At 34.1% G+C, this 25809-nt stretch overlaps 1 protein-coding gene and 1 long non-coding RNA gene across 2 annotated transcripts; both read right to left on the bottom strand.

Moving 5' to 3' along the window:
* Positions 1-1955: 1955 nt before the first annotated feature.
* LOC115441570 (ornithine decarboxylase antizyme 2) lies at positions 1956-24029 on the bottom strand. Its single transcript, XM_030166399.2, is given in 7 exon segments — positions 1956-3448; positions 3830-3942; positions 5599-5694; positions 6234-6346; positions 6721-6817; positions 6819-6927; positions 23823-24029. Coding segments are annotated over 7 exon segments (786 nt in total). The 5' UTR covers positions 23924-24029; the 3' UTR covers positions 1956-3291.
* LOC115454903 lies at positions 14109-16431 on the bottom strand. Its single transcript, XR_005112514.1, has 3 exons — positions 16047-16431; positions 14610-15972; positions 14109-14203 (listed from the first exon to the last, which is right to left on the bottom strand). It is a non-coding gene; the product is annotated as an uncharacterized LOC115454903 (long non-coding RNA).
* Positions 24030-25809: the final 1780 nt, after the last annotated feature.

Here is a 25809-nt window from a genome sequence, read left to right as displayed (position 1 = left end):
ACCTAACCGGTGCCGCCACTTTTGCTTTTTTCTTTTTAAAATCAACACCAGTACAAGAAATTTGTTATGTTCTTCACCACTACATGGCAAGGGTTTTTATGTTCCTGATTAGGCCATAAAACAGACGACCTCTAAATGATCGCTCATTTGGCTCCGAGGTCAGATAGTAATTATAGTTAAGTATTGCCTTTCACGGTGAACGAAATAAGTTTTAAGTTGACTGGATTAGTTTATGATCGCTCGCCTGGTTATTACTTGCACGCAATTACTGGGTTCCTAAACCAGTTACTGTCCAATGCCGCAATGCATAAGAGGGAATAGCTATTTAAGGAGAATGAGTACCTTGCCGATATGTTGTCAAATCGTATTGGGTTAATCACAACACAGTAAGATTTGATATTGCAGTCACTGTGAACTTGTAGGCAGCATCTACCTTTCAACAGCCCCGGATCTTGAATTTTTTGAAGGCGGGGCAAAATCTGGATAATGCCGCCCCCAACCACCTATATTTTTACTTTTGTCATCATCATCATCATTTCGCGCCCCGCAGGAAATAATTTATGTGTGTTATATACCGGATGTCTCAGTAGTCAAAGTTGCGTTAATGATGAGATGTGTATTCGTCTGCCAAGTTTGAATTTCCCGCCCTCTAAACTCGCCGCCCGGGGCACGGGCCCTGGCTTGCCCCCCCGAGATCCGGGGCTGCCTTTCAGTAAGTTATTGTGCTAGGCCGATGCGATGGGTATCGCTGCATTGATAATTATTTGCACCGGCAAAGATTGTGTACAAGAATTGTTGTTTTCCGGTGTGAAGGATATTTACGGCAGACTTGCTAACACTGCAGTACTATTTTGTCTCACGGTGATGAGCATAATCTAGTGCGACGTCGATTTATTGTGTATTTCTCAAAATAAATGAACGTAACAAAATAGTCTACGAAATGTTAGTACTTACTTATTATTTTTTTTGTCTCACTTTTTTGTTTGTCTAGATTATTTTTATATATGTACTAACATATTACAAGCTTTTGCCTGTGGCTCGGCAAACATGATTTTTTTTTAAAAGTAAAAGGGATAGAGTAGACTATAGCACACATGAATAATGTAATTCCATATTAAGGCGATACCTCAAGGTTCATTTTCATACATTTTGTTTTACTTTTAATCTGGGTAACTAAACAAGTATTGGCAAGTAAAGAATTTAAATTCACGTCTAGTTAGTGATTAGTTCTCGCAGTTGAAAGAAAAACGTAAAAATAATTAATAATCATGGATATTTCTGCCTTTAAAATTTCGTCATATTAAATTTTGAGGTATCGCCTTAATGAATAAATATTATTATATAAATTGGTTTAGTAGTTACTGACATTAGTGCGTTCAAACAAATTCTTCAGCTTTATAAATAATATAGATTTGATGGAACGAAACAAAAAATGGAAGACAAGAAATAGAAAATTTTGTTACAATATTTCATGAAAATAATTTCGTTACGTATTATTTTGAGGAATACTCATTGCTTATTTTATTTATAGTTCTGAATGGTGATTGGTGTGGTGTTCAAGCATATTACAACTAATCATCAAACGGGTGGTTTTCACGTTTTAAAGTTATATCCTTTTCAAGCTTAAAAATTTATGTACTTATTTAAGAATTCTGTTTATATCCTATCACTAGATATTCTCTTATACAAATGTGGGTAATTCTTTAAGTAGCCATGCAATTCCATGGCAAAGTTTTACGAAAACCGTAACCATGATTCAACATGTATAAAATGTGATATATTTGTAAATCTACAACTGGCTTAGAGCAAGCCGATACATGTTGGAATAGCCTGACCAGGAAAATAAAATATTTTACCGTCGACGTTACCTTAAAATAGCAAGTGTCGCCTCCAAGCAGATATTTTATTTTTCCGGTCACGCTTTATATTTGAATATGTAAAATAAAAGACAAAAATGGTTAATAATTAACTTTTAATCGTCAATTAATACATTAAGACTTACAATCAAACTACGTACAGGTGTCCAAAAATCAAATGTCGGGCTCTGATAAAATACTGAATCAATTTTGGAGCACACTGTCAAAGCCTAATTAGCCGACTGTTCCACGATTACACAAGCGCGCTGTTCTAATATATTTTTATTGTTTGGCAATAATAGACCTTATAGTCTAATATTTGATGTATAATTTTCGAAGTAAAATGATGACAAAATTTATTTTAGAATTTCCTAATAAGCAAACAATATAGAAAAATATCTTTCTAGTTTGAATACTCGGATCTATTATTTAAGGAAATTACTAAAAACTATATTTTAATTTAATCAATAGCTATGATTGTGAATAGCAAACACCATATTAGTGTGAAAGCGGGTTTGTGTAAGTGTGCGCATGTTGAGGTGGCGATAACATGCTTAGAGTGTCCGTCAGCTTGTAATACTTATAATAAACAAAATCCTTACATCTAATCACCTATATTATCATATATACTACAAAACTAAAGATTGCCATTCTCACATTGGAAACCTTTAGTGCACGAGAATGTGATAAAAAGAAAAATAAAAATATATTAAAGAAGTAATATTTCGAACGTTATGTGATTTTTTTAAGGTGTCTCAAAAAATGTCTTAGGAAGATGTGTTTTTCGAAATATTTGTTACAAATTATCATTATTTTTTTTGTCATTTTTTGTTTTTTATTTTTTTATTTGTTTTTTTTTTTCGTTTTTTCGCTCTAGCCCGGATAGGGTGAATTATGGTTACACGACGACAAACATATATACGTAATAATATAATGTTTAAAAGCAAAAATCAAAATTTCTACAAAATCAGTTTTGAAGGATGAAAACAAAAAGTGTTGCCACATTCAAGCGTTCAAAGCTGAAATGGTAGAAATCAAAGCACATTAAACCAAATTTATCCCGAGAAATATTTTTATCGATTTAGCCATAGTTCAGAAATCGATACAGATGATCATCAATCGGAAGAAATTTGATTCAACATTGTTTATATTAATATAAGTAAATATACTAAGATAACACCTAAACTACACTTGTTGGCGCCTCAAATTCTAAGCAAAGCCCGCGTGTGATATCAAATTAAGTGCATTCAAATACTGATATTAACTACTCATTAACTCGAGTCGATAGCCGCAACTCCGAAACACGCCTACGAAAAATATCTACTCTGGTAGTATTATTTTGAAATTGGAAACTTTTTAAAGGGGGTATTCTATACGAGCGTTAAGAGTAAATAAAGGGTTATTATTGCTGAGTGTCGGAATAAGTTCAACACCCCTACTTCATGTTGTAGTGGAGGAATATGTAATCGGGGTTGTTCAAGCTCTGCGGCATCAGGTAAGAGTGCGGCGCGAGGGTCTGGAAACCCAAGAACATGAAGGTTCGCAGCAGAGTGGCGCAGTCCGGCCTGGATTTCAACACGCATATGATGCAGCTGGAAATATACACATAATATATCAGAATTATGTCATTTGGGTCACGGCTTCCCAGCCGCAAGAAGTTGAGAAGCAGCAGAAGAAGTGCAAGAAGTTCAAGATAATTATTATAAAGATACATCGATCATTCAATGAATTATTAATGACCTATATATATTGATATATTGGTCAAGCTATAGTCAGTTCAACTGACGACTTACTTTTCAAAACTTTTTTTTTGCTATATTTGGAACACTATAACAAAAATTTGGCGTGGCGGTATCCAAAATCTAATGTGATTTCTGATATTGTAACTATTTATATGCTATGAAGATCACTGAACATTCGGTAACCGATTTGCTCCTTTCCCCACTTATGTAATAATAAAAATCTCTACTCACTTCTGACAGCCGAGCCTCTCCTCGGCGAAGTCCAGCATCAGCATGAAGCTCTCCTTGCTGCCCCCCTGCAGCACGCCTGGCATGCGCAAGTAGATAGTATTGCCTTGCACCACCTGCAAACAAAAAAACATATAAACAAAAGCGTACTGATACGTAAACATTTCTGAACGAATAAACTGCACAAATTTGTGCCTGGCAATAAAGCTAGTCCCGCGTGTTAAATGGGACCGGACATAGCTGATGAAGGGTTATTGCGATAACTTCTGCCTAACCCTGAAAATGCAAAAGGCGTGATCCTATGTACGTAAGCTGTTAAAAAATAATACAAAAGTAACTTTGTTTGTGTTTGTTAAGTATGTATTTTGCTTAGCCACTTCACCGATTTTGATAAAATTTTGGTACGAAAGAAGCTAGAATGCTAAGACAAGATATATGATTACTTTTTAAAATAATCGCCACGTATTCCACACGAACGAAGCAGCGTGCAAAAGCTAGATACAAACCATCAATAAGGTATGTAGTCTAAAAATTAAGATGCTACGCCAAAAGTACCTTTTTCTACTCATTTCCGAGTTATACAAACGTATAATGTTTTACAATATTATATTAAAACAATAAACATAAATGCATAGAGTCCGTTATCTGGAGTCAGTGCACTCTTATACAAACTATGTTAAAACATAGACTTATGAATAAAATGGAATTGGCATTTTTATTATTAATCCATAATATTACTAAAAATCGTTCGCGTGATAATAAGGCAAGCATTATTGTATCTTCTGGGGTAACCATTCCTCGTCAATTGAATTGTTATGACGCTACTTCATAAGAGAAGTGTGGTAGTGACCTTTGCGCCTTATGGTAAGGCCATAAGGTGCAGAGTGCGACTGCAGTGCTGAGTTTCGACTTTGATCCACGGGCTAGGCAGTGATAATGTTTTTTTTTACTTTGTATGTCCAGAGTATGGAAATGGTACCCGATATGGCGATAGGCTCACTTTCTAGCCCATCAACGGACGGAATACGCACGCCAGAAATTTGGTGCAATAGTTGCGCCTCTTCCTACCGCTTCGGGAATAAAAGGTGTAAATGTGTGGGTGTGTATATTTACAAATATAAATAATAATATTAATTTACATCAAATGTAAAAAGATGGTTTACTTTGAAGCTGCAAGCAAGCAAGTGTAACTTTTGAACATTTCTAGACATTATTTAGTTATTTTAGAAACAACCTTTCATAGATAGTTCGCGGATTTGATGTATATTCAAATATAAATTGCAAAATACTACAACTGTCATGTAACTTATCACGACCAAGCTTACATTTAATTATATTGTCGACCATTTTAGTTAGGTTTTTATTTGTCGTAGCAAAGTATGCATTACAATATCACGAAATACATCAAATTAAGAGTCGGATTGGCGGTATTCGATAACATAATCGACCTATTGACCGATATACAATGACTATCAAGATAATAATATATTATTCATCATGCAATTTAATTAATTGGTTCTATATGACATAATAACATCCAGCTCTAATTACTTGTGATATCAATAGGAAAAGTTCAGAACACGAATGTATCATACACGATGTCGTGTCATGATGTAACAAAAGGTTAGGAAAACCGATTTTTTACTTAATGACGTACACCGTAGATTCCTAAATAGAATACCAGTTCAGGGTATAACTAGGAATTTAGCGTGATCTTACAATTCCCAACTTTATTTACAAATAGTTTAGAATTGAAAATAACTTGTACTTACAGCTTCCCAGCGTATGACTGTGTTTTCAGTAAGATGGATTTTGAACTCGATCTTCACCGGACGCCGCTCTTTGAATTCTAAGATCTTGCTTACGGTCTGCACAACGTAAAATATGTGATTAATATTATATTTCTCATTAAAATTTCAATGAATAAATACATATTTTGAATATTCTTGTTGACGGGAAAGGAACAAATAGTAGGTACCAAAAAACCTTTGTATAATTGCAGCAATACTTTCAAGTTCAAGACCTAGTCATTATTTTCCTCTTAGTACAATTTGTCAGTCAGATTGCCAAAGAACCACTTATGGTCATAATAAATAAACACAACGCTCAATTTTACGCTATATAATAGGTTATATTTCACGGCGGATATGGAGATATGTATCAGGAAAATTCATTATTCGCCATACATCACCTCGCATGTTCAAGGGAGGTGGGACAATGACCACCAGACAACTTACCAACTCTTCTACAATGTGACTTGAAACACGAACATCAGAGTCGCTTGATTGTGAAAAACGAATGTCACATGTAGGTCTCGACATTATAAGAGGCCGGGAAGAAGGGGGGGGTTGTTGTTGTTGATATGTACGCAAGTTTTTGCCTGTCTCATACCATGTTAAATGTTTACCTGTTCTTGATCACGTGTGTACCGCGGCGGCATGGAGCGCTCCGAGTTCAGGCTCTCGGAGCTGCTCGACAGGGAAGTCGCGCTCGTCCATAGCAAGGCGCTCAACAAGTTATCTGCAAATATAGTTGTACTTATTTAAACAAACTGCCTGAGCAAGGTAAAGTGTTGTAATGTGTCCTACGTATACCACCACTGGGTACCAAACGAGCATTGGACCGAGTCCCTAACCCCTGTATACCCTACACCGGCATACCAACCAAAACCCGCGGGTTTCTTCGGCGTATACGGGACGGCCCCGGGGTATCTTGTTGTACTAAGATAGCTGCTCCGAACCGTCCCTGCGCGATACCGCATTGCGGCACCTCTCTAATTGAAGGGGCGAAGATGCCACCGGCCTCTTCTACTGCTTTTACCGCCTTAGTCTACCACACTGGCCATGTACGTGTAAGCGAACAGTAAATATCGTGATAAAGCAATGATGACTCACGGTTGTTGTCGTCGTGGGTGGGGGTGGATGGGGTAGCGGGGCTCGAGGCCCCGCCGTTCACCCCTCCGGGCGGTGCCGAGCCGACAGCCGGAACATCAGGACCACCACAGAGGCCCGGCGCCCAGGCACAGCGAGAAACACTCGGCGTCCGAAGCCGACAGAGCCGAGCGCTTGCCACCGGGGCCGGTCTGCGACCCTCCGTCGCCGCTGCAACAACAAACAATATAATACATATAAATATTACAGGTTATCGGTTATCGCTGTGATTAATTGGAGCACGCGAGAATTCACAGCAACGTTACATGGAAATGTCCTAGTCTATAGTCACTATACGATTAACTCAATAGAAACGTCAAAGTTTGCAATGATTCTAAACATACATAAAAAACACGACTAATTAAGTAAACTTCTTTAATTAATTGGTTGAGAACTGTTTCGTTTTATAACTTCAACTTCGCTAACACTAAAATCATTTTACCAGCCGAGACAAAACAATATGATGCAAGACATTTGCTTACGTTTTATTTTTCCGTTCACTGAATATGGTATAGCATCTTAGAAGTGCACGAGCAAATAACATACGATACTAATGCGTAGAACGCGGTGAAAGTGGTCTCAAGTAGGGCAAGGACGCCTTCAAAAGTTCCGTTTGAAATTGAACATTTTGATACATACAATAAGCGACGAACATTTTTATCGAATGGAAGAATTAGGATGCGTGGATTTTTATAAAGATACATTATTAATTTGCGATGATATTACGTTAGATGGATAATTATTATGCAATATATGACTCGTGACTAAACCTATGTTTAGAACGATATTTAACGTCTGTTTCTTAAGTCTTTCAACTTCTTATTATTGATGCTACTGGTCAGATAAATGTATAAGCCGATCAAATACAAAAGTAGCACTCTAATCTATGCTCCCAAATAAATGTTAAAAAAATAAGTACTCTACATTAGCTGTTTAATACGATAACTGTCAAACAAAACTTGAAACTTATGAAGCGGGCCTAAGTAACCCCAACCTTCATTACCTATAAGCCTCTTTAGTGTCGGAGAATAATAGCTGGCCGCATTATCTTCAGCATAGCTGAAATGTTATGGATGGGTATTAGCGGTAAAGGAGGTTCGAATACGAAACTGTAAAAACTGGAGAAAGGATTATATGCATTTGCATATTTTGGCTATATTCCACATATTTGCATATAATGGGTAAAGTCATGAACTGATGCATATTAAGCTATATTTTATTACAACTGTTCATTAAGAAAACTTAAAATAACTACAAATGAAGGCTGGGCATGTATCTTAGCAGACCTTTTAGGTGAGTTACTACCACTCTGTGTTATACAGAATGCCATTGTACGCGTACGAATTACTTGCAATGGGGACATTTTTACTTTTCCATTAATTAATGTTGCATATTTTACGTTTAGCACGAATATTTAAAAAAAAGTGCATATCTTCATGCATATTTCGGGGTTTTTAAGTTGCATATAAACCGGTATGTAATAATGAGCTAACGAATAGGTATCTTCATATACAATACCCGTACCCGTTTAAATAGATAACAACTGTAAATTAATGTTTTAATTCTCGAAAGGGTATAAAGACATCACTTGTGCTCTTCGTTTCGGCAAATTCATGTTACATTATAGGGAGCCTACATTGTGCATCTATTCCGGGCAACTCACGTGTTCAGTAAATCTTATTAGTTTACTTATACACGTGGTGAATAAATTTCTCATGATTCAATCGTATACATTTTTATAGGGTTTTATCGGCGAAACGTGATACAAGTCAGGTTCCGCGAGGCGTAGTCGACACTCGTGAGCCTTTATCATTTTGATGTGCTCACGACGTTCCAATTGCACGGCGGTGAACTAGAAACTAGTGTAACTGCCTAAAACCTCCTCCGAAGAAATGGCCTTGGGCATTAGTTCCATAGATTTTCTGCGCACGCATTACGGTGGGAATATGCAAAGATTTACGAATAGGTTACTAAAAAAAAATTAGGTCCTTTTCAAAATTTTAAAGTACCATAATATTCTCTAATCAATTATAATCTATTTTATAATATTGGTTGTAAAATTAAAATGATGGATATATATTTAAGGAAAAGATGCACATAAGCAACAATTTTAGTGGAATTTATGATCGTCAGGTTATTTATATTATTCGTGACGGAATATGAGCGTTCGCGTAATAATTGTTTATATTAAATTAGTGTCCATCACGAGTTTATCATCCCGAAAAATCGGTCCAATACAGTCGTGGTGGTAAAATCAATGATGACTAAAAGGGTCCCTCTATAACTAAAATACTTTTATTACAGATCTCATCACATAAAAAGACAAACATATTCCTTGGCCCCTACTAGAATATGCATATATAAATAATAGTTTAAATTTAAGCCAAAAGCCCTAGCACATCTTCGCCGATTACACTATTACAAGCCCTATTTATATAGACAGAAGAAACAAGTACACAATAGCATGTTACATCGCTGGTAAATATAATAATTAAAACGAATGATAAGCACGTAGCTGTGATGCCATGACTGTAACAATGTTATGTAGATATGTTTCAACAAGTATTATTATTAAATACGATATCACTGTCAGTGAAATGAAATGTCAATTTTTTTACCCATAAAATGTTATATATTGATTTCTTATGTTTACGCGAATGTTAGACATTGAAATAAAAACTAAAAACTATTTAAACGGATTTTATAGCGGTTTTTTATATTATTATTTTCTCCCGACGTTTCGAAGACTTTGCAGCCTTCATGGTCACGGGGGGGACTGAGGTGTTGTTCATCCGTAAAGTCAAAGTTACAATATCTACCTACATTTTTCAAATATATTATTTAGATTCTGTCATTTACTTCTACCAGGTTTACGAATGCACACCTCAGAAATCATGATGTGTCAAATAATTTACTTTCCGTTATAAAGTGTTATTAAAAATGAGAGTACTCTTGCAGTATTTGTTGTGAGCCAATTTATTATTACTTTATTTTCATTCGACTCATTGATTGGACTCAATATTCACTGCAAAGACAGCGGAAGGCGACAAACATATCCCAGTCGCAAATGAAATACCTATATTCGTTTATCAAAAAAACTGGCATACACAACTGGCTGATTTTTTTTTTGTGTATCGAGGCACCGTTGCTAGAAATTTTCAATCTTCAATGCAATACCGCTATTTCTACAAGTAGCTGTATAGAAACTGACTTATAGCTACTGTTATAAATTTCTCCTGTTCAGCAGTGAATAGATAATATAAACATAACTTCCTGCCTACCTACTTTCCACTCTACGCAATTTTTTATAATTGTCATTTTATAATAATAGTCCGACAATAGTGTTAAGAAATAGGTTAAGTGCACCTTCAAATTACGATCTTGTATGATAAACTTCTCGTAATTACGAATCTACGCATTATTTCAACCCAAATATTTTGCATTTTTCACAACTACGTCTATTATGATCTTCATTGCCAACTCGAAAGCCAAATGTCAATTTGCCGTTTTTTTATCGTTGTTTACATGCGATGAGTATACGCGCCGCGGAAACACTCGCATTTTCCTCTTGACCTAGACATTCAAAAATAGATTCTCGATTGAAATCTTCGTTTAAATTAAAATGTATACATGCGTATTGCTTAGTAAATGAGGGTCTAATTTTTTTCCAAAGGAAATTCTCCTAATTCAATTTTCACTATTCATTTTTGCATATAATTACTTATTATTTCTAACCCGTGTCCGGAAAAATGTAATAAAAAACGTTTACTATAAATTTGATACAAGAGGATGCTAATGAATCCAACAAAAATTACCATTGACAATCAAGTCTCACGACAAGACTTAAGAAAAGCCATTGATGGGTCCCATACTCGTATGATTTACAAGTCATTGCATTCTGTTCCTACTGGCAATTTAAGATATAAATGTCTCATTATTCTATTAATAAATGAATTAAAGAAAATTCTTACCAGTACACCTTGATAACCATTTTCACTGGGATAAAATATTTTGAACAAAAACGTTAACTATTAAAAACCTTATAAAAATACTATCACAACGGAACGGAATGTTGTTAACACCATACAATATTAAAATAAATTAAAAAAAAAAATACTAAAAAATATAAAACCGATTTTTTATTGGCAACTTTTGAAAGAATATCCTTGTGCTGTATGCCGTATACAGCATATTATTTTTTAACGGGGAGGAAAATTTATTTCCGATTTAGTGTTTATTAATAATCGACGTGCGTTTTGTGCGATACGCAAATGTGCACTGTTCGCGATCTGTGCCGGCAAAGCTTGACGCAGAATATAAATAGGGACTTGCCAAATTCAAAAATAGACTAATTCTGTGGGAAATGTAACCATAAAATACTTAGTAAGGGTAACAATACGTTTACTAGACTTTAACATTCTACTGGATACTGACACAAATTAATATTTTATATTAGTGTATTAAAATCTCAACAGCTCAAACTATATTTCAGTATCAATTAATTCATGGACTTCTAAAACCACAAGCACTTAAGTGCGGTGACCTAGTATTTGTGCCGTCAATCTGACATTACTTGAACTTATCCAATGCTACCTTTAAATATTATCAGTCTTACTTATAAATTTGTTTTAACGTTAAGATGTGATTATGAATTGCTTAAATAGTTAAACCTTATCGAGAGACAAGATGGCGGGTTTTGACTTATAGCTGATCGAGTAAATTGTCTTAACTAAGCATAGCTTTGCATCAAAAAAATGCAAACCTCAACTAATCAACAAATGCAAATACCAATAGTTGTGTGTATTTGGGTGAATAAAAACACAAAATTCTGATCAATAGGCAATAGTTGCGTATACTTCAAAAATAAAAAGCAGAGATGTTTGCCAAAAACACTTTCTCTAATTCACGACATGTATGATGGTTGTTTTGGCTCGAGTACGTTGAGAAATATTTAAACTTTTTATGAGTTTCAACGCGACAAAAACTAATTAAATATGGACTCACGTTATATTGTTATTTTTACAAAATGTATTATTAAAGGAAGGATTTTATATTTTTGTTTTTAAGAAGCTCTAGAAACACAGTAGGTAGTCTTAGATGACTCAAACAGGGCGCCATGTTTAAAATTTCTTGACATTACCAAATATGTAACATAAGGAAAAGTCATGCTCTCGTAAAGACAATATCAAGCAGAGAACATAGTTTCTCAAGCGAAGTACTTCAGAAAGTACCATCTGTTTACTATACATTATCTACATAATAACGACCAAAACAGATGTAGACGGGTTTAGGTAAAAGTATTCTATTCTTGTACGCAACATTTTGTGCGTCATTCGAGTTTGAATCGTTGCCATTTTGTGAGGTTTTATTATGGCCATTGTTGCTATTTGTGCGATATGTTCTTAATTATGGGCGTTTTGTTGCTACAACTGTAATTGTTATATAAAGATGAGTCTCCCTTGTCGCATCACGGGACCGATAATAAGCTCAACGAAATGAGGGCGCAATGGCTGCGTTTCTCCCTAATAAACGCGTGTTTACGTTGTTACATTACGATGCTATAGTAAAATACAACTTACAATAGGGGACCGGCCTATGCTTGATGTTGCACATTATTCAAATTGTAATTAGTAAGTAAGTTGTAATGGTTAATAATACGAAAAAGAAGCACTCCTGCGAAAACTGCATAAAAATTGGTTAAAAATGAGCGAGTAATCCATATTTAAAATATTGTAATGTGTAGAAGTGGGCGCGATATGGGGATATCGCTTCATCTCTTTCTTTCGCACGCGTCGTAATGCCCGATGACGTCACACGTGGGTATTGCGCCTCGTTTCTGTTTCTTGTTACTTACCCCTTCTACCGAAATTGAAACACTTGTAACTTGTTGATTTTTTACCGGATTTTAATAATTCTTACTGTGTTATAATTTATATTATGTAAATATTTGATAAAAGTAAAGAACAAAAATGAGTCCGGTACCCTATTATTCTGGAATCATGATGAACAACGACTTATCCAACTTTTTTTTATTTAGTAATATACATATGGTCTTATTCATAATAAAACTATCAAAATTATCGGAAGTTTATCTGGGCGTTATCGGAGGCATGTAAAAAATTGGTATTCATAATGGTTCAATTGCGCTAAAAGTCTCCGATAAAGATGCTTTGATTTATCGAGCCTAACCCCCGTCTTTACACCTATGTTAAGCGTTCGATAGCAAAAAAATGGCTGACGTCGGTCAGCTGTTTCGTGTTTGACGCTTGTTGCCAAAGTCAGTCTGTACTTAGAAGTAAACAACATTTCGATCATTTTCGTTTCAAGAAATCATTTTATTTAGTTACGTATTATAAATGCAAGCTAGGCTGCTTTAGGTAGAAAAATGTGTCGTCAGAAATTAGATCCGTTTTCTCTGGATAATGATGAATTCCGTAAACGGTATTATTTTTCCAAACATACGGCTGCATTTATAAGTGACTGATAGTCCGCGAAGAGTTGCAGCTTCACCGTATAGGTTGTGGCAGATCACCAGAATTGCAAGTATTAATTAACTGCATTGACATGTTGGGATCGTCATGAGGTAAGTTAATTCTATTCCATATTTAATGATGAGCTACTTTTAGATTCGTTTTCTTAATAGATGTAAGATGTTGGAGACCTCTATAGATTATCTTAAGCCACTACCAGTGGTATACGTAGCAAAGTGGAGCGTGCGCTCGTATTACATGCTGCAGATTATAATTATGCCCCACTTCTTTTCAGAGGAACCCTTGTTAAGGCTGGAATTTCACCATGTAAAAGACTTCCCATCTATAATTGGTTGTATTTATTACACCCATATAATATTAAAAAATATGGTTGTGATGCAACCTAATATTATATAGAAAAGGATATTATTTCCTCAATGTTGTTGTTCAGGTAAGATTTAAAGGTTTGTTGTAGGTGACTTGTGATGCTAATCTTCAGATCAGAGATATTGTTATATGGCAAAACAGCACTCATAACTCCCGGATATTGCAACAAGAACTTTGGTGTGTGGAAACAGCATTTTCAATGTCTGTTTCATGGCATATCTTAAATTTGGCAATGTGAAGACTACTATTGTGGCTCTTGCAGTGTTGCACAACATTGCAATTGCTCAAAGAGAGATATATGCCACAGAACAGTGTGTCCAATATTGAAGAGGTGTCAGAATCAATTATTATCATCATTGACCCAAAATCTAGACTAAAGTTGTTCACACTGAAAGGTAACTAATTATACAACATAATTAAAGTTAGTCATTGTCATTTATTTTTATAAAATTTATATTTTTCTTTTATTAATATATCTCAATTTAATTTTTTTTGTTTCACTGGAGCTCATTGTCCATCTGAATAGCATGCAACTCTTTCCTGTGTTGCACTTCTATTGTTGCAATTTATTCTGAAGATGTGGGACAAACCTGAAATTATGCAATGTATAAGCATTCAACATAATTTGTAATAAAAAAAATGTTTATTCAAATATACAACAGTAGTATCCCACAGGATTATAGTATAAAATTTAAATTACTTAATGATGAGTTGTTAATACCTCTTTTATATTTCCAGGTGGAGGTGGATTATAGTATACTAATGCATCATATGCATGCCTTAATCTGTGTACTTTACAAATTGTAAATCATATTTGATTAAGTATATGTTGACTTGTCATAAGAGCCTTTTATATATATGCCTACATGATAAATAAAGGTTTTTATTTATTTTCTTTGTTATTTTAACTAATAAAGACCTCAAAAATATGTTTTACTTATAACCTACCTAAAACAACAATATCCTACATGATTATAATATAAAATGGATACATACATATCTCCTTTATATTTTCTATTGGAAGTGGGGTCTGAGGAATGGGCATGATCTAAAAAATAAAATTGATTTATTCCTTTTATATTTCATTGTGCTGTTTTAACTTTATTATTTGTGCTCCGCTCTCTAACCAAAACCTTTATCGCAATTTGCTGCCTGCGTTCTTCCAAGTTTTACAAAGAATTTCGAGAACAACAAATAAATCTTCCTCCTGTATTTATGTTATTTACTTTTTTGACAAATGCCATTGTGACAATGACAGACATTTTTTTTATTGTCAGTTTCCAGAGACAAAACTTGGTAGTAATTGGTAGAACTTATTTAAATTATTTTTTTTCTACGTAATGGCAACATTGTGCACATTTAAAGGCCTTTTTGTTATCGGAGGTTTACTAAACCATTATGAATAAGAAATTTTATCGAAGACTCGATAAGCTTATAGGACGTTTTAACTATTTGCGATTTATACCTTCGATAAGGGGTTTATTATGAATAAGACCAATATTCGTTATCAGTATAAAAAGATCTAACTATATTTTTTCTTCGTATAAAATTGTATGTAGTAAACGTCCTTTTTCCTTATTGCATGCATTTGGGGATGCTGATTAATTTATTTATTTCGTTGATATGACCTATTCATATTACTTCGTGATATAACAAAAATGAATTAATATCCGGCTAGAACATTTATAGTAAATATTGTTCCTTTTGTGTAATATAATTGAATGTCAACAACTATTATCACAAAGTAACACACACACACACAAGTGTGTCATACATAATAGTTGAAACACAGAATTTAATTATTTATATAATTGATAGTAATTATTTTTCAAATATCAAATTCTATAATTTCTTCCATGATTACATCCCCATATGTTAAGCTAATATAATCGATAAGCGAGCACGTGCGTTCGGCATGAAGTCGCAGCGCTAAATGATCGCAAAAATACAAACAACAATCACGTGAACCGCCATTTTGGCTGGCTCAGTGTTTACTTTATATTTTTATCTGTAGCCCGGCTGAGGCGTGGTTGTCGCGTCATCGATTATATTGGATATTGTCCAAATGGAATATTTACGACTTTTTATATTTAAAAAAATATATACATATGTATAAATTATTTTAATCATCAATAAACTCTGTGTGGTAGCTTTGCACCAGGACAATTATCAAGCTTTAGGTTTTTGGCCAAACTATTCTCATACCTCTTTCGATTAGCACAGCCGCATAAGTTATTACAATGATTCACTATCATTACATCAAGTAGATATTAAAACTCACCTTGAAGTGCCTTTCACATTATCATACCAAATGATATAAGTAACATTATTGTTTGTTGCCGCTTCGTTAGGCAAAAGTCTAAGGTAAAGCAAAAGAAATAATGGAACTTGTCTCGCATAAAATAAATAATTCGACAAGATCTCTGTACATACTTATATTTGAATAAGTTCATGTATATCCTCGTAACGTTGGGCAGTGGCACAACTATTGAACTAACAAAACACAGTAATTATGTTGCAACTGAAGTTTGAACCGACATCGCTGAGTGTGTTGGGGATCGAGTCTATTACAATTTTGTAGGCAAATTCCAATCTCATGCGAAATTTGCTTCTACGAATCAAAAAACTCATTACATTGCATTCAGGGTAACGCTATACTCATGTTGTCAATGGCTTTGAAATAAAAGTCGTTCTCTTAATAACACAAAAACATATCCAGTTTTGATCAATTTAAGGAAATTGTTATAAACTGCGCGACCCCTATGGTAAGCGATACGATCGCTCATAAACAGTAAAAACACCACCAACACCTTGAATTACAATATTATTTGGTATTCCACTGCGCTCGTCATCCTGGGACATGAGATGTTAAGTCTCATTATGTCAAGTAGTTACACTGGCTACAACGTCCTTCAAACCGGAGCACAACAGTGACTATAAACTGCTACTTGGCGGTAGAAATAGTCATTGCGGTGATACCTACCAAGGCGGACTCTCACATATGTGAGACCTACCACCAGTATTTATATGTAGAGGGTAGATTAATATAAATATTATAATATTTACGTTCTTTCTAAAAATATTAAATATGCAAAATCTACATTATCCATGTATACATTACTTATAAATTGATTTATACAGGGTTACATCATTCGTCAACCTGCCTACTAATCCTGTATGTTATTGTATATTTTATGAAATAACTGTTTCTACATCTCTATGAAAAGAACGTGTCAGGTGACCCATTTCACAACCGCTGGCCCGTGTTCGATCGCGTTCTATTTATATTGTACTCTTTTGGCTCTATTGTTGATTCCTTTGATGGCTGAAGGATTCATTATCGATTGTCATATTTGCGGCTATCTGTCAAAGTTCACCAGTAGACCAAACGTATCAATTACAATGTAACTACCACATGTTCATGGCAACGCATACATTAATTTGGGTCTGACTGTATATACTTTAGTTCTATGGGGAATCCTCAAAATACCAAATAAATATCACTTTTTAGGTTATGAACTGTTGATGTACCATTAAATAAATTTATTATAAATAACAATCACTCAGCATAAACATAGAAAATCGGCTATTTCCTATTCAAGATCTCACATTTTAAAACAAGGAAGCACTTATATATATAATGTTAATACAACCAAAATCTCTTAGTTAAGTATTATTCTATTTATATTTAATATTTTACTGTTCGTGTAAGTTACATTAAGTTTATTATAACAATATAATCGTTTTGGTGTACCCTCACTATAAGATTATATTTGATTTTGAATAAATAAATAAATTAAAGTTCTTAGAATTAAAGTGTGAGATAAAGATTACCGTAGATTTCAAGAATTGTAAAATGAAAGAATTGTAAGGTGAAGGTGAAGTTTCCGTTCCTAGTATTTGTTGAGATTGAGAAGCATGTTTTTTAATTTAGATCTAAATCATATACGTAGTTATATAGATATTTACTATTAGTAAAGAACCTCTGCGTGGCCAACTAAGTATCGATTTGTATAAATAACTTTGACCCGCGGTTCCGCCTGTGTGACTATGTTATCCCGGAATAAAAAGTGGCCTATAGCTCTCAATAGTAATGTAGCTTCCTATTGATGAAAGAATTTTCAAAATCGGTTCACTAGTTGGCCTTACAAACTTTCAAACTCTCAAACCTTAACTCTTTATGATATTGGTATAGTATAATATATGAAATATTTATTTACATTGTAGCCAGTGTATTACTGGACATAATGAGACTTAACATCTCATGTCTCTGGATGGCGATCGCAGTGAAATACCAAACAACACTTTGCAATTCAAGATGTTGGATGGTGATTCTACTATTTATGGGCGGTCGTATCGCTTACGATCAGGCGAACGGCAAGCTCGTCTGGTCATAGGAAAAAAAAAAAAAAAAAACAATAAATGTAGAAATCGCTGAAGAAATGTAATAATATTAAACATTTATTATGCTTGTTCGCTGTTTATTAGTCTTGTAAAGTGTTATACGTAATGTTTCACTCGTGATAGTGTTGGATCTTTAATAAATCATTTAAAATGATAAGGGCAGAAAAAAGGCACACACCGAGACTTGCGCAATGCAATATAAGACCGGACGCAACGGTATAAGCCAAATTAAAAAACTATCATAAAGATACTATAACCATTTCTTAGTATTACATTTATTATGTAAACATTTGCACTCACGAATGATATAAATAAATATACGTTTATCATCCTCACATAGATAACAGATGCTTTTTATGATACGCAAACAATCATCTGATATGTGATATCAACATATGAATATAATCTCTTTATGCGTCACGTTATTCGAGCAGAATACTGTTTTTAAGCCGATTGAAACAAGGATACAGTTTGACTCAAATATTTTAGTTGTCAAGCGACATAAGCAAAAACAATAGCCACGATTGATTCCTCAGATATCAAATCCAATTAATTAATCTGACATTGGACTTTTTTATAGGCAGAAATTAGCTTCCTAATTAGCATTTTAACGATTCGAATATTTATGCTCTAAAGGAATCCCTTAAACCTAGCCATACCCAACCTGAGAATAAAATCTACTATCGCTAGTCTAGACTCTACAAATCTAGACCAATAGATCGAAATATTAAGTGCAACATGATAAATGGCTGATGTCTCGAACCAATAACATTTGACACTAACACTTGTTCGCACCACGCCATTGGCGTGTGCACAATTGACGCACCAGTGCCGACCTCCGTGCATTACACCTTATTAGCGGGGCACATCTCGATTGCAACTCCAAAGTCCGTCAATTTCTCATTTGACATTTGACAGCAACGAACCACGCACAAGGCGCGATCGGGGTATATGGTGATTATTGTTTGCCCCGGGGTTAATAAGACTAGACTGACTGACATTCGCAACATTTCATCAGAGCTTTCTTTTTTACATACCACAATGTCTTCGTTACAGTGCACATGTTTCAATAAAAAAATGTTATAGACGGTTGGAAGGTTAATTGACTTAGTGACATTTCTTTTCGAATAATTTAACTACGTTAAAAAAAACATAATACAGGGCTGATTTTAAATATGAATGAATCTTAGTGTCATGTTAAAAAAATTACGTTTAAGTCAATTAGCATTTCACCCTTCGTAAGGTAATTTTTTTTTAAACTATCAATCATTGGCGAATGGGGAAATTTTCCGAAAAGGAACCAGATACATCATATAGGTACTAATATGGATGCAGTCTGCAAAACGTTCTAACAGTGGCGAAGGGTGAAATTTTTCAAAAGGTAACCCGGGACATCAAAAATTGCCTTAATTAACATATCGCGGCCAATTTGACAAAAAACAAAAACTAGGACAAACGTAAATAAACCTAACGGAAAGCCGGCAGGAATCTCATTATATGGCCCCTTGGCCACTGCTAACAATAAATATTGTCTAGAAGTGATTATACACCTTTGTCAGCAATAGCGGCCTAACTAATTTAAGGCTCTGGGCGGCAGATTTTGACGAGGACTTTTCAACGCAATCGTAAGAGGGCAATGTCGTTTCTCTGTACTTTTCGCGCGCTACGAGGTCCTTCGAAACGCGAGGTTCTTGTGGGTAGTCGTGTTCGTCAACCTCTAGGCCGGCTCCACTTAAATGATGAGGGTGATATGTATGCACCGATTGTCATAGACATAAGCAATAACAACTTAAGACTGGATTTCTTTGCTGTAATAACCTACGGATGTAGGAACCTACCAAGGAACTAATTGGTTGGAAATAAACCTTAAGCGATGTAAGTTATTATTATTTATTAATGTTAACGCAATAATCACGTTCATGTAGTGTACAATGTGTTTGTTATCCATTATATATGTAGGTATCCAGACCGAGTATTTATTGCTCATAATTATTTAACTACAACCGATTCAGAAAGTCACGCTTAACATGAATAACATTTAAAATCAGCAAGTTTAAAAATAACTACAATATGAAACAAACGAACCAGAGATATTTCCTAGAATACCACAGTTTCTGGTGCTATCTTATTAAAGTCTTGAGTTTTCCTTGGTTGCGCTAATGACGCATAAAATTAAAAAGTAAAAACCCAATGAATTACAATTTTATGATGTTAATATAACACAATATTACGATATAATTGTTCATATTATATTTTACCTTTGTTAGGTGCATCAAAGTTGAAAGATCTTTGGATATATGTTAGCACGTTAGTTATACGCATCGGTGAATGAATTTGGTCTCTGTATGAAGTTTGGCTATTGGCATAAAGACCAAATTGGTACTGAATAAACTTTTTATCCAAAAAAAGCAGAGGGATTCATATTCTAAATAAGAAACACGCGGTAGGACGCCCGAGTAATAATATTTATGGGTGAAAGGATAATTCATTTAAGCGACAGTGAATCTAAAATTTAGAAAGCACATTTTTCTGTTTTTTAAACTTAGTAAAATCCGAATATATGTGGCTAGTCAAATTGGCTTTCACATATCAGTAAAATGTTTATTCATTGGACAGCGTCATTCGTCCAGTTGCAGCATAATTAATACCTAAGTTGTGATCTGTGTATTTCTAAGACTCGACTTTTAGGAATCATTCTCAAGATTTATACGAGTTTTTCGATTCACAAGAATATAATGTAGACTTGAGTAGCCGGAGTTAAGAATTTACACTCGATATGGTGATATGATATGCCTTCTATCATATTTCATAACTAGCTTTTGCTCGCAATTTGGTGCGCGTTATTTTTTCCGGAACAAAAGTCCCGCTGTATATTTATTAAAAATTTGCATATGTCCTTCCCAGGGTCTCAGACAATATCATACAAAATTTCATCGAAATTCCTTGTGTAGTTTTTGGGTTTATCGCGTTCAGACAGGCAGACAAACAGTTTGTCTCTTTGTTTTATTTTAAATAAAGATATAGCGTAAGATAGTTTTAGCGAAAAGTGGATGCACTCGTTGTATCATTGCCTACCACTTCTGGGATAAAAAACGTGAATGTGTTTTTGTATTTATTATCTTTCAACATAATGATACCGCGAGATTGTATACGCAGTATTAAAACAAGTTCCTTGAAAGATTTCCTCTTCACTATCATTCATAGTCAAATGTAATAAAAATATAATAATCAGCTCATTATTACGAGTAACTCATGAAAATATTTTTATGACAATTATTAACAAGCTGCCATGTTAAATTGGTACATGGTATGGCACTATGAAACCTGTTCTTGCTCATATGATGTGGTGACAAAGGTTACAGTGGAAATTTACTCTGATACAGCTAAGATATTAATCAAACAGAAAAGATAAAACATGTGACATGAACACTTATTTAACTAGAGATTAGATCTTCATGTAGGATTAAGGCATTTTTATAGTATTTGTCTTAGCATAAACAAAAAATATCTTGAAATACATTTTGTTTGTGCCAATATAAGCTTACAAGGTGGTACAGTATTTGATGGTAACTGAATAATGATGTGGATATACTTAACCATACTTGAAGGAATAATAGGTATTCATTAATCTATATTGAAGTGGGCCCGGCAGACATTGTCCTGCATTTTATTTACATAAGGAACCCACAGTTTCACTTTAGGCATTACAAATATTTTTTAGTTATACAAATGACTACCTCATAGCATCGTCCACAACTTATATTATACAGTAATTAGTGATTGCGATTGCGAATGATAGAAAATACTTTACTTGTTAAAAAATTATCTTTTTTTGTCATAACTGGGCCTTTAGTCTTTCTGGTACAGCAAAGACTTGCAACTGATGGTAAGCACAGTCTAAATGCAGTTATTGCAATCATTAATGGGCACTTGAGTCACTCACTATGTGAGTAGCTTTGTCATTTACATACATAACATCACGCATTTATCCCCGAAGGGGTATGCAGAGGCGCAACTAGGGCACCCATTTTTCGCCAAGTATGTTCCGTCCCATGATGTGATAGGGGGCGAGCCTATCGCCATATCGGGCACAAATCCCAGACTCTGGGCTGATACTGAGCAAAAAACCCAAATATCACTTTGCCCGACCCGGGATTCGAACCCAGGACCTCAGAGCGCTATTGTACTGGACTTGCAATACAACTACGCCACCGAGGCAGTCATTTTCATTCATATAAATAAAAAGATGTAGTATGGCAAGATATTGCAACCCTAAATAATTGCCAGTATCATGCTAGTACAACTGCCAGAGTGTTTAGCAGCTAATTTTAGGTTTTCCTCACAGACCTATGTTTGTGGTAGACAGTATTTTTTAATAATTATATACTAATTCCAAAAGGGTTGAAACTAGGTGTCTACACAAAATAATTCTTCAAACGTACTCATACACAACAAACACACATTGTTGAAACAATTTTTCAAAGTAAATACAGAAACAGGCAATTTATAGATTTTGTCCCAAAATAACTTTTACACAGGTGAAGCTGTATGGAAATATTCCCATAGTCAACAATATCATAGTAATAACTTGCTTATTGAAAATTGTATATTGATAACGGCAACAAAACTATGGTCAATTTAACTGAATGCACAATACTTAAATATCATCGGCATTAGGCAGGTATTTTTGTAACCATTTTTAAGAAAATGATTATAAGTACTTAACTTGCCTACAATAAACATATTAAGATCTTATATAATATGAAATCAATTGGTTTGATCCTTGACAAGATGCTTATATTTACTCAAAAATATACCTAAGTTTTTTTGTTTAGTCTCATTTCCCTTTTACTATTGCAACAATTTATATCAATAATTCTAGGCATACATCCATCATTTTTCCAAGGGACATCATGCCTTTACCCATGAAGTTATAGGCAGATATACAATCAGGACATCCAGTTTTTACCAAGTGATTTCAATTCCATGATTATGATAGGGGAGGCCGGGCCTATCACCATTTCAGGCTCAAATTTGAAGCTTTGGGATAATGCTGAGCAGAAAAACTGAATATCATCTTGCCTAATCTGGGATTCAAACTCGGTTGGTGTTGTACTGCGCACAATACAACTATGCCACCAAGACAGGCTTCAAATTTATTTGAATTTGGCCTATTCTGCTATTGATGAAAAAGCAGAACGTGGGTAGGTAATGTGCTCTCCTAAATACCTATTGAAGGGAGCATCTATTTGTATGTAAGTCAACCAGTATTAACATTAATCTAATTAAAACAGTCAAGTGGCATGTTGATTATAGATTTGATGATATATAATACAACAAAGAAAAATGTCATGTTCGAGCATTAAAGTACTTTGTTTCAGTATATTAGATCCAATGACTCAAAATCGACAGTGTGTAATCATATATTTATAATACAAGTTTGTACAACGAATACAAACTCAAAAACTATGAAGGACAACACATACAAATAAAAATTGCAAATATAATAAATTTTGACAATATTCGTCCCCGTTTCTAAAACAAAATAAAGTAAACGACCTTGATTTATAACCTTAAAATATCAAATCGGTGCCACGAATTATAAACTAAACACATACCTACGATAAAGCTATTGCAGAATGAAGGTAATTTGATGACGTATTGCCTAATACTAGGAAATATTAGATCCAAGTTTCAAAGCTATACAACACATAAAGAAATTGAGCTGAAGTGGTCTATTTCTACTAATACCCCTTAACGAAACCTAAAAATGAAAATAAAACGGGTAATATGAAGGGTACTTACGAGTAAATCTTCTTCGCAACTTTGGTTTCAGTTTCAATTGGTTGACCGTCGTAGTAACTACTAATACTACTACTACAGTTTAATTGTTGTATTAACATCATCTTGACGAGTCGTAGTTAAGCCTTCGACAAACCAAAGAAAGAAAACACGGTAAAACCGTTGATAGTGAATAACTGCGTAGTACACAATGCACTTCAAGCAAGCGATCTAATGTGATTAGCATACAAAATAAATTCAGACCTGTGTTGCCAGGAAAAATATTATAAAATCTACTTTTATGGACAATATTTTCCAGAAAATAAAATCAATCCAAAAATACCACAATTTTGCAATAATACTTGTAAAAATTATTTAACGCAACACATTAAATTATAATTCATAATAATCATCATATTTCAGAATCAGCGAACTCAAATATACAGCCTATTTCAATTTAAAAAATAAAACCAGACAGATACACCTTTGCTATAGTAATTATTATAAGATACCATTTCACCCATTAGATGTAGGTTTCACCTATAACGCAAGGTCATACCTATAACAATAACATGTCAATAATAAATAAATGTAGCAAATAAATTTACAAAAGAACTTTCAACATATAGAACTCATATTACAGATATTTTGACTCTGTATTTTGGAGGCAGCAACAAAAACCAAACCGTTTTTACAGCCCTAAAATTTTAGATAATATAAGTTTTTTTTGTCATAAATATAGATGGGCTGAAATAATTTTATTTAAAATATATTAGTAGGATGATTTCCAAACTTGTAACCCTAACGTGAGTAATCAACAGTCACGTTGAAGTGAGAGCGAAAGGTATAACCTTGTCAATTATAGTAGTCAACTATATACAACCACAAAAACACGTGCATGGGTTCATTGAAAATTAGTAGTATGGTACAATTTTCCATAATGGCTACCGGAAATGAAGAACATGTCCTAGTTTACGTTCCAAGTTACGGTAGGTATTAATAAAATAAAAATAAAAAATCCTCGCATGGGAAAAGAATATTCTTTGCAGTGTTGGTAAATTAAAGTTTAAGGTTTTGATTTCTAAGTAACAATAAGAAAAAAGCAATACAAACAATGTTCCATATTATTTGATAATACTTACCTATTACTAAATATTAGCGAAGGCATTCTACTCGTTGACAAATCAATATTTTTAAATCTTTCTTGTATCATATAACAGGATGCCGGTAAGGCACGTAACGTCATTACTTCACCTTCGCTTCACACTTCACGACACAAGCACTGTCTTAAAGAGACATTAGTTTTTTCATTCGGGGAGCACATTCAAATCAATTTCACTGTAATGTATTCTAGAATAATATGGGTACGTGGAAAACGACATTCAGACTCGACAGCGCGTTCTCTACTACCGATTTGTCCGCATTGAACGCTATCGTACTATATAAGGGTAGGCATTTCATTCCCCTATATTTAGGGGATGACCGCGCTGTTTACACGGGTCGAAATTTCTAGAGAACAAGAATCAATAAAAGTATTTTTTGGTTTAGGTTACCAAAACCATTAACATTAAGGCGATACCTCAAGGTCCATTTTCATACATTTTGTTTCACCTTTAATCTGGGTAACTAAACAAGTATTGGCAAGTAAAGAATTTAAATTCACGTCTAGTTGGTGATTAGTTCTCGCAGTTGAAGAAAAACGTAAAATAATTAATAATCATGGATATTTCGGCCTTTAAAATTTAATATGACGAAATTTTAAAGGCAGAAATATCCATGATTATTAATTATTTTCAACTGCAATACTGTTTATTCTTCAATAAACGAAACAAAATGTATGAAAATGGACCTTGAGCTACCACCTTAAGTATATCGCTTCGCTTCGCTTGCTTGCGCCCAATAAGACATTTAACATAAATATCTTATATTATTCAATGAAAAATTCGGTTAGAAGGCAACAATTTTAATGATTTGCTTGTAGTTATACAATTTTGTGCAATTTCGAAAATAG

The sequence above is a fragment of the Manduca sexta genome, chromosome 18 (assembly GCF_014839805.1).
Source record: "Manduca sexta isolate Smith_Timp_Sample1 chromosome 18, JHU_Msex_v1.0, whole genome shotgun sequence".
NCBI classification, from domain to species: Eukaryota; Metazoa; Arthropoda; class Insecta; order Lepidoptera; family Sphingidae; genus Manduca; species Manduca sexta.
This window is presented reverse-complemented; position numbering and strand designations above follow the sequence as displayed.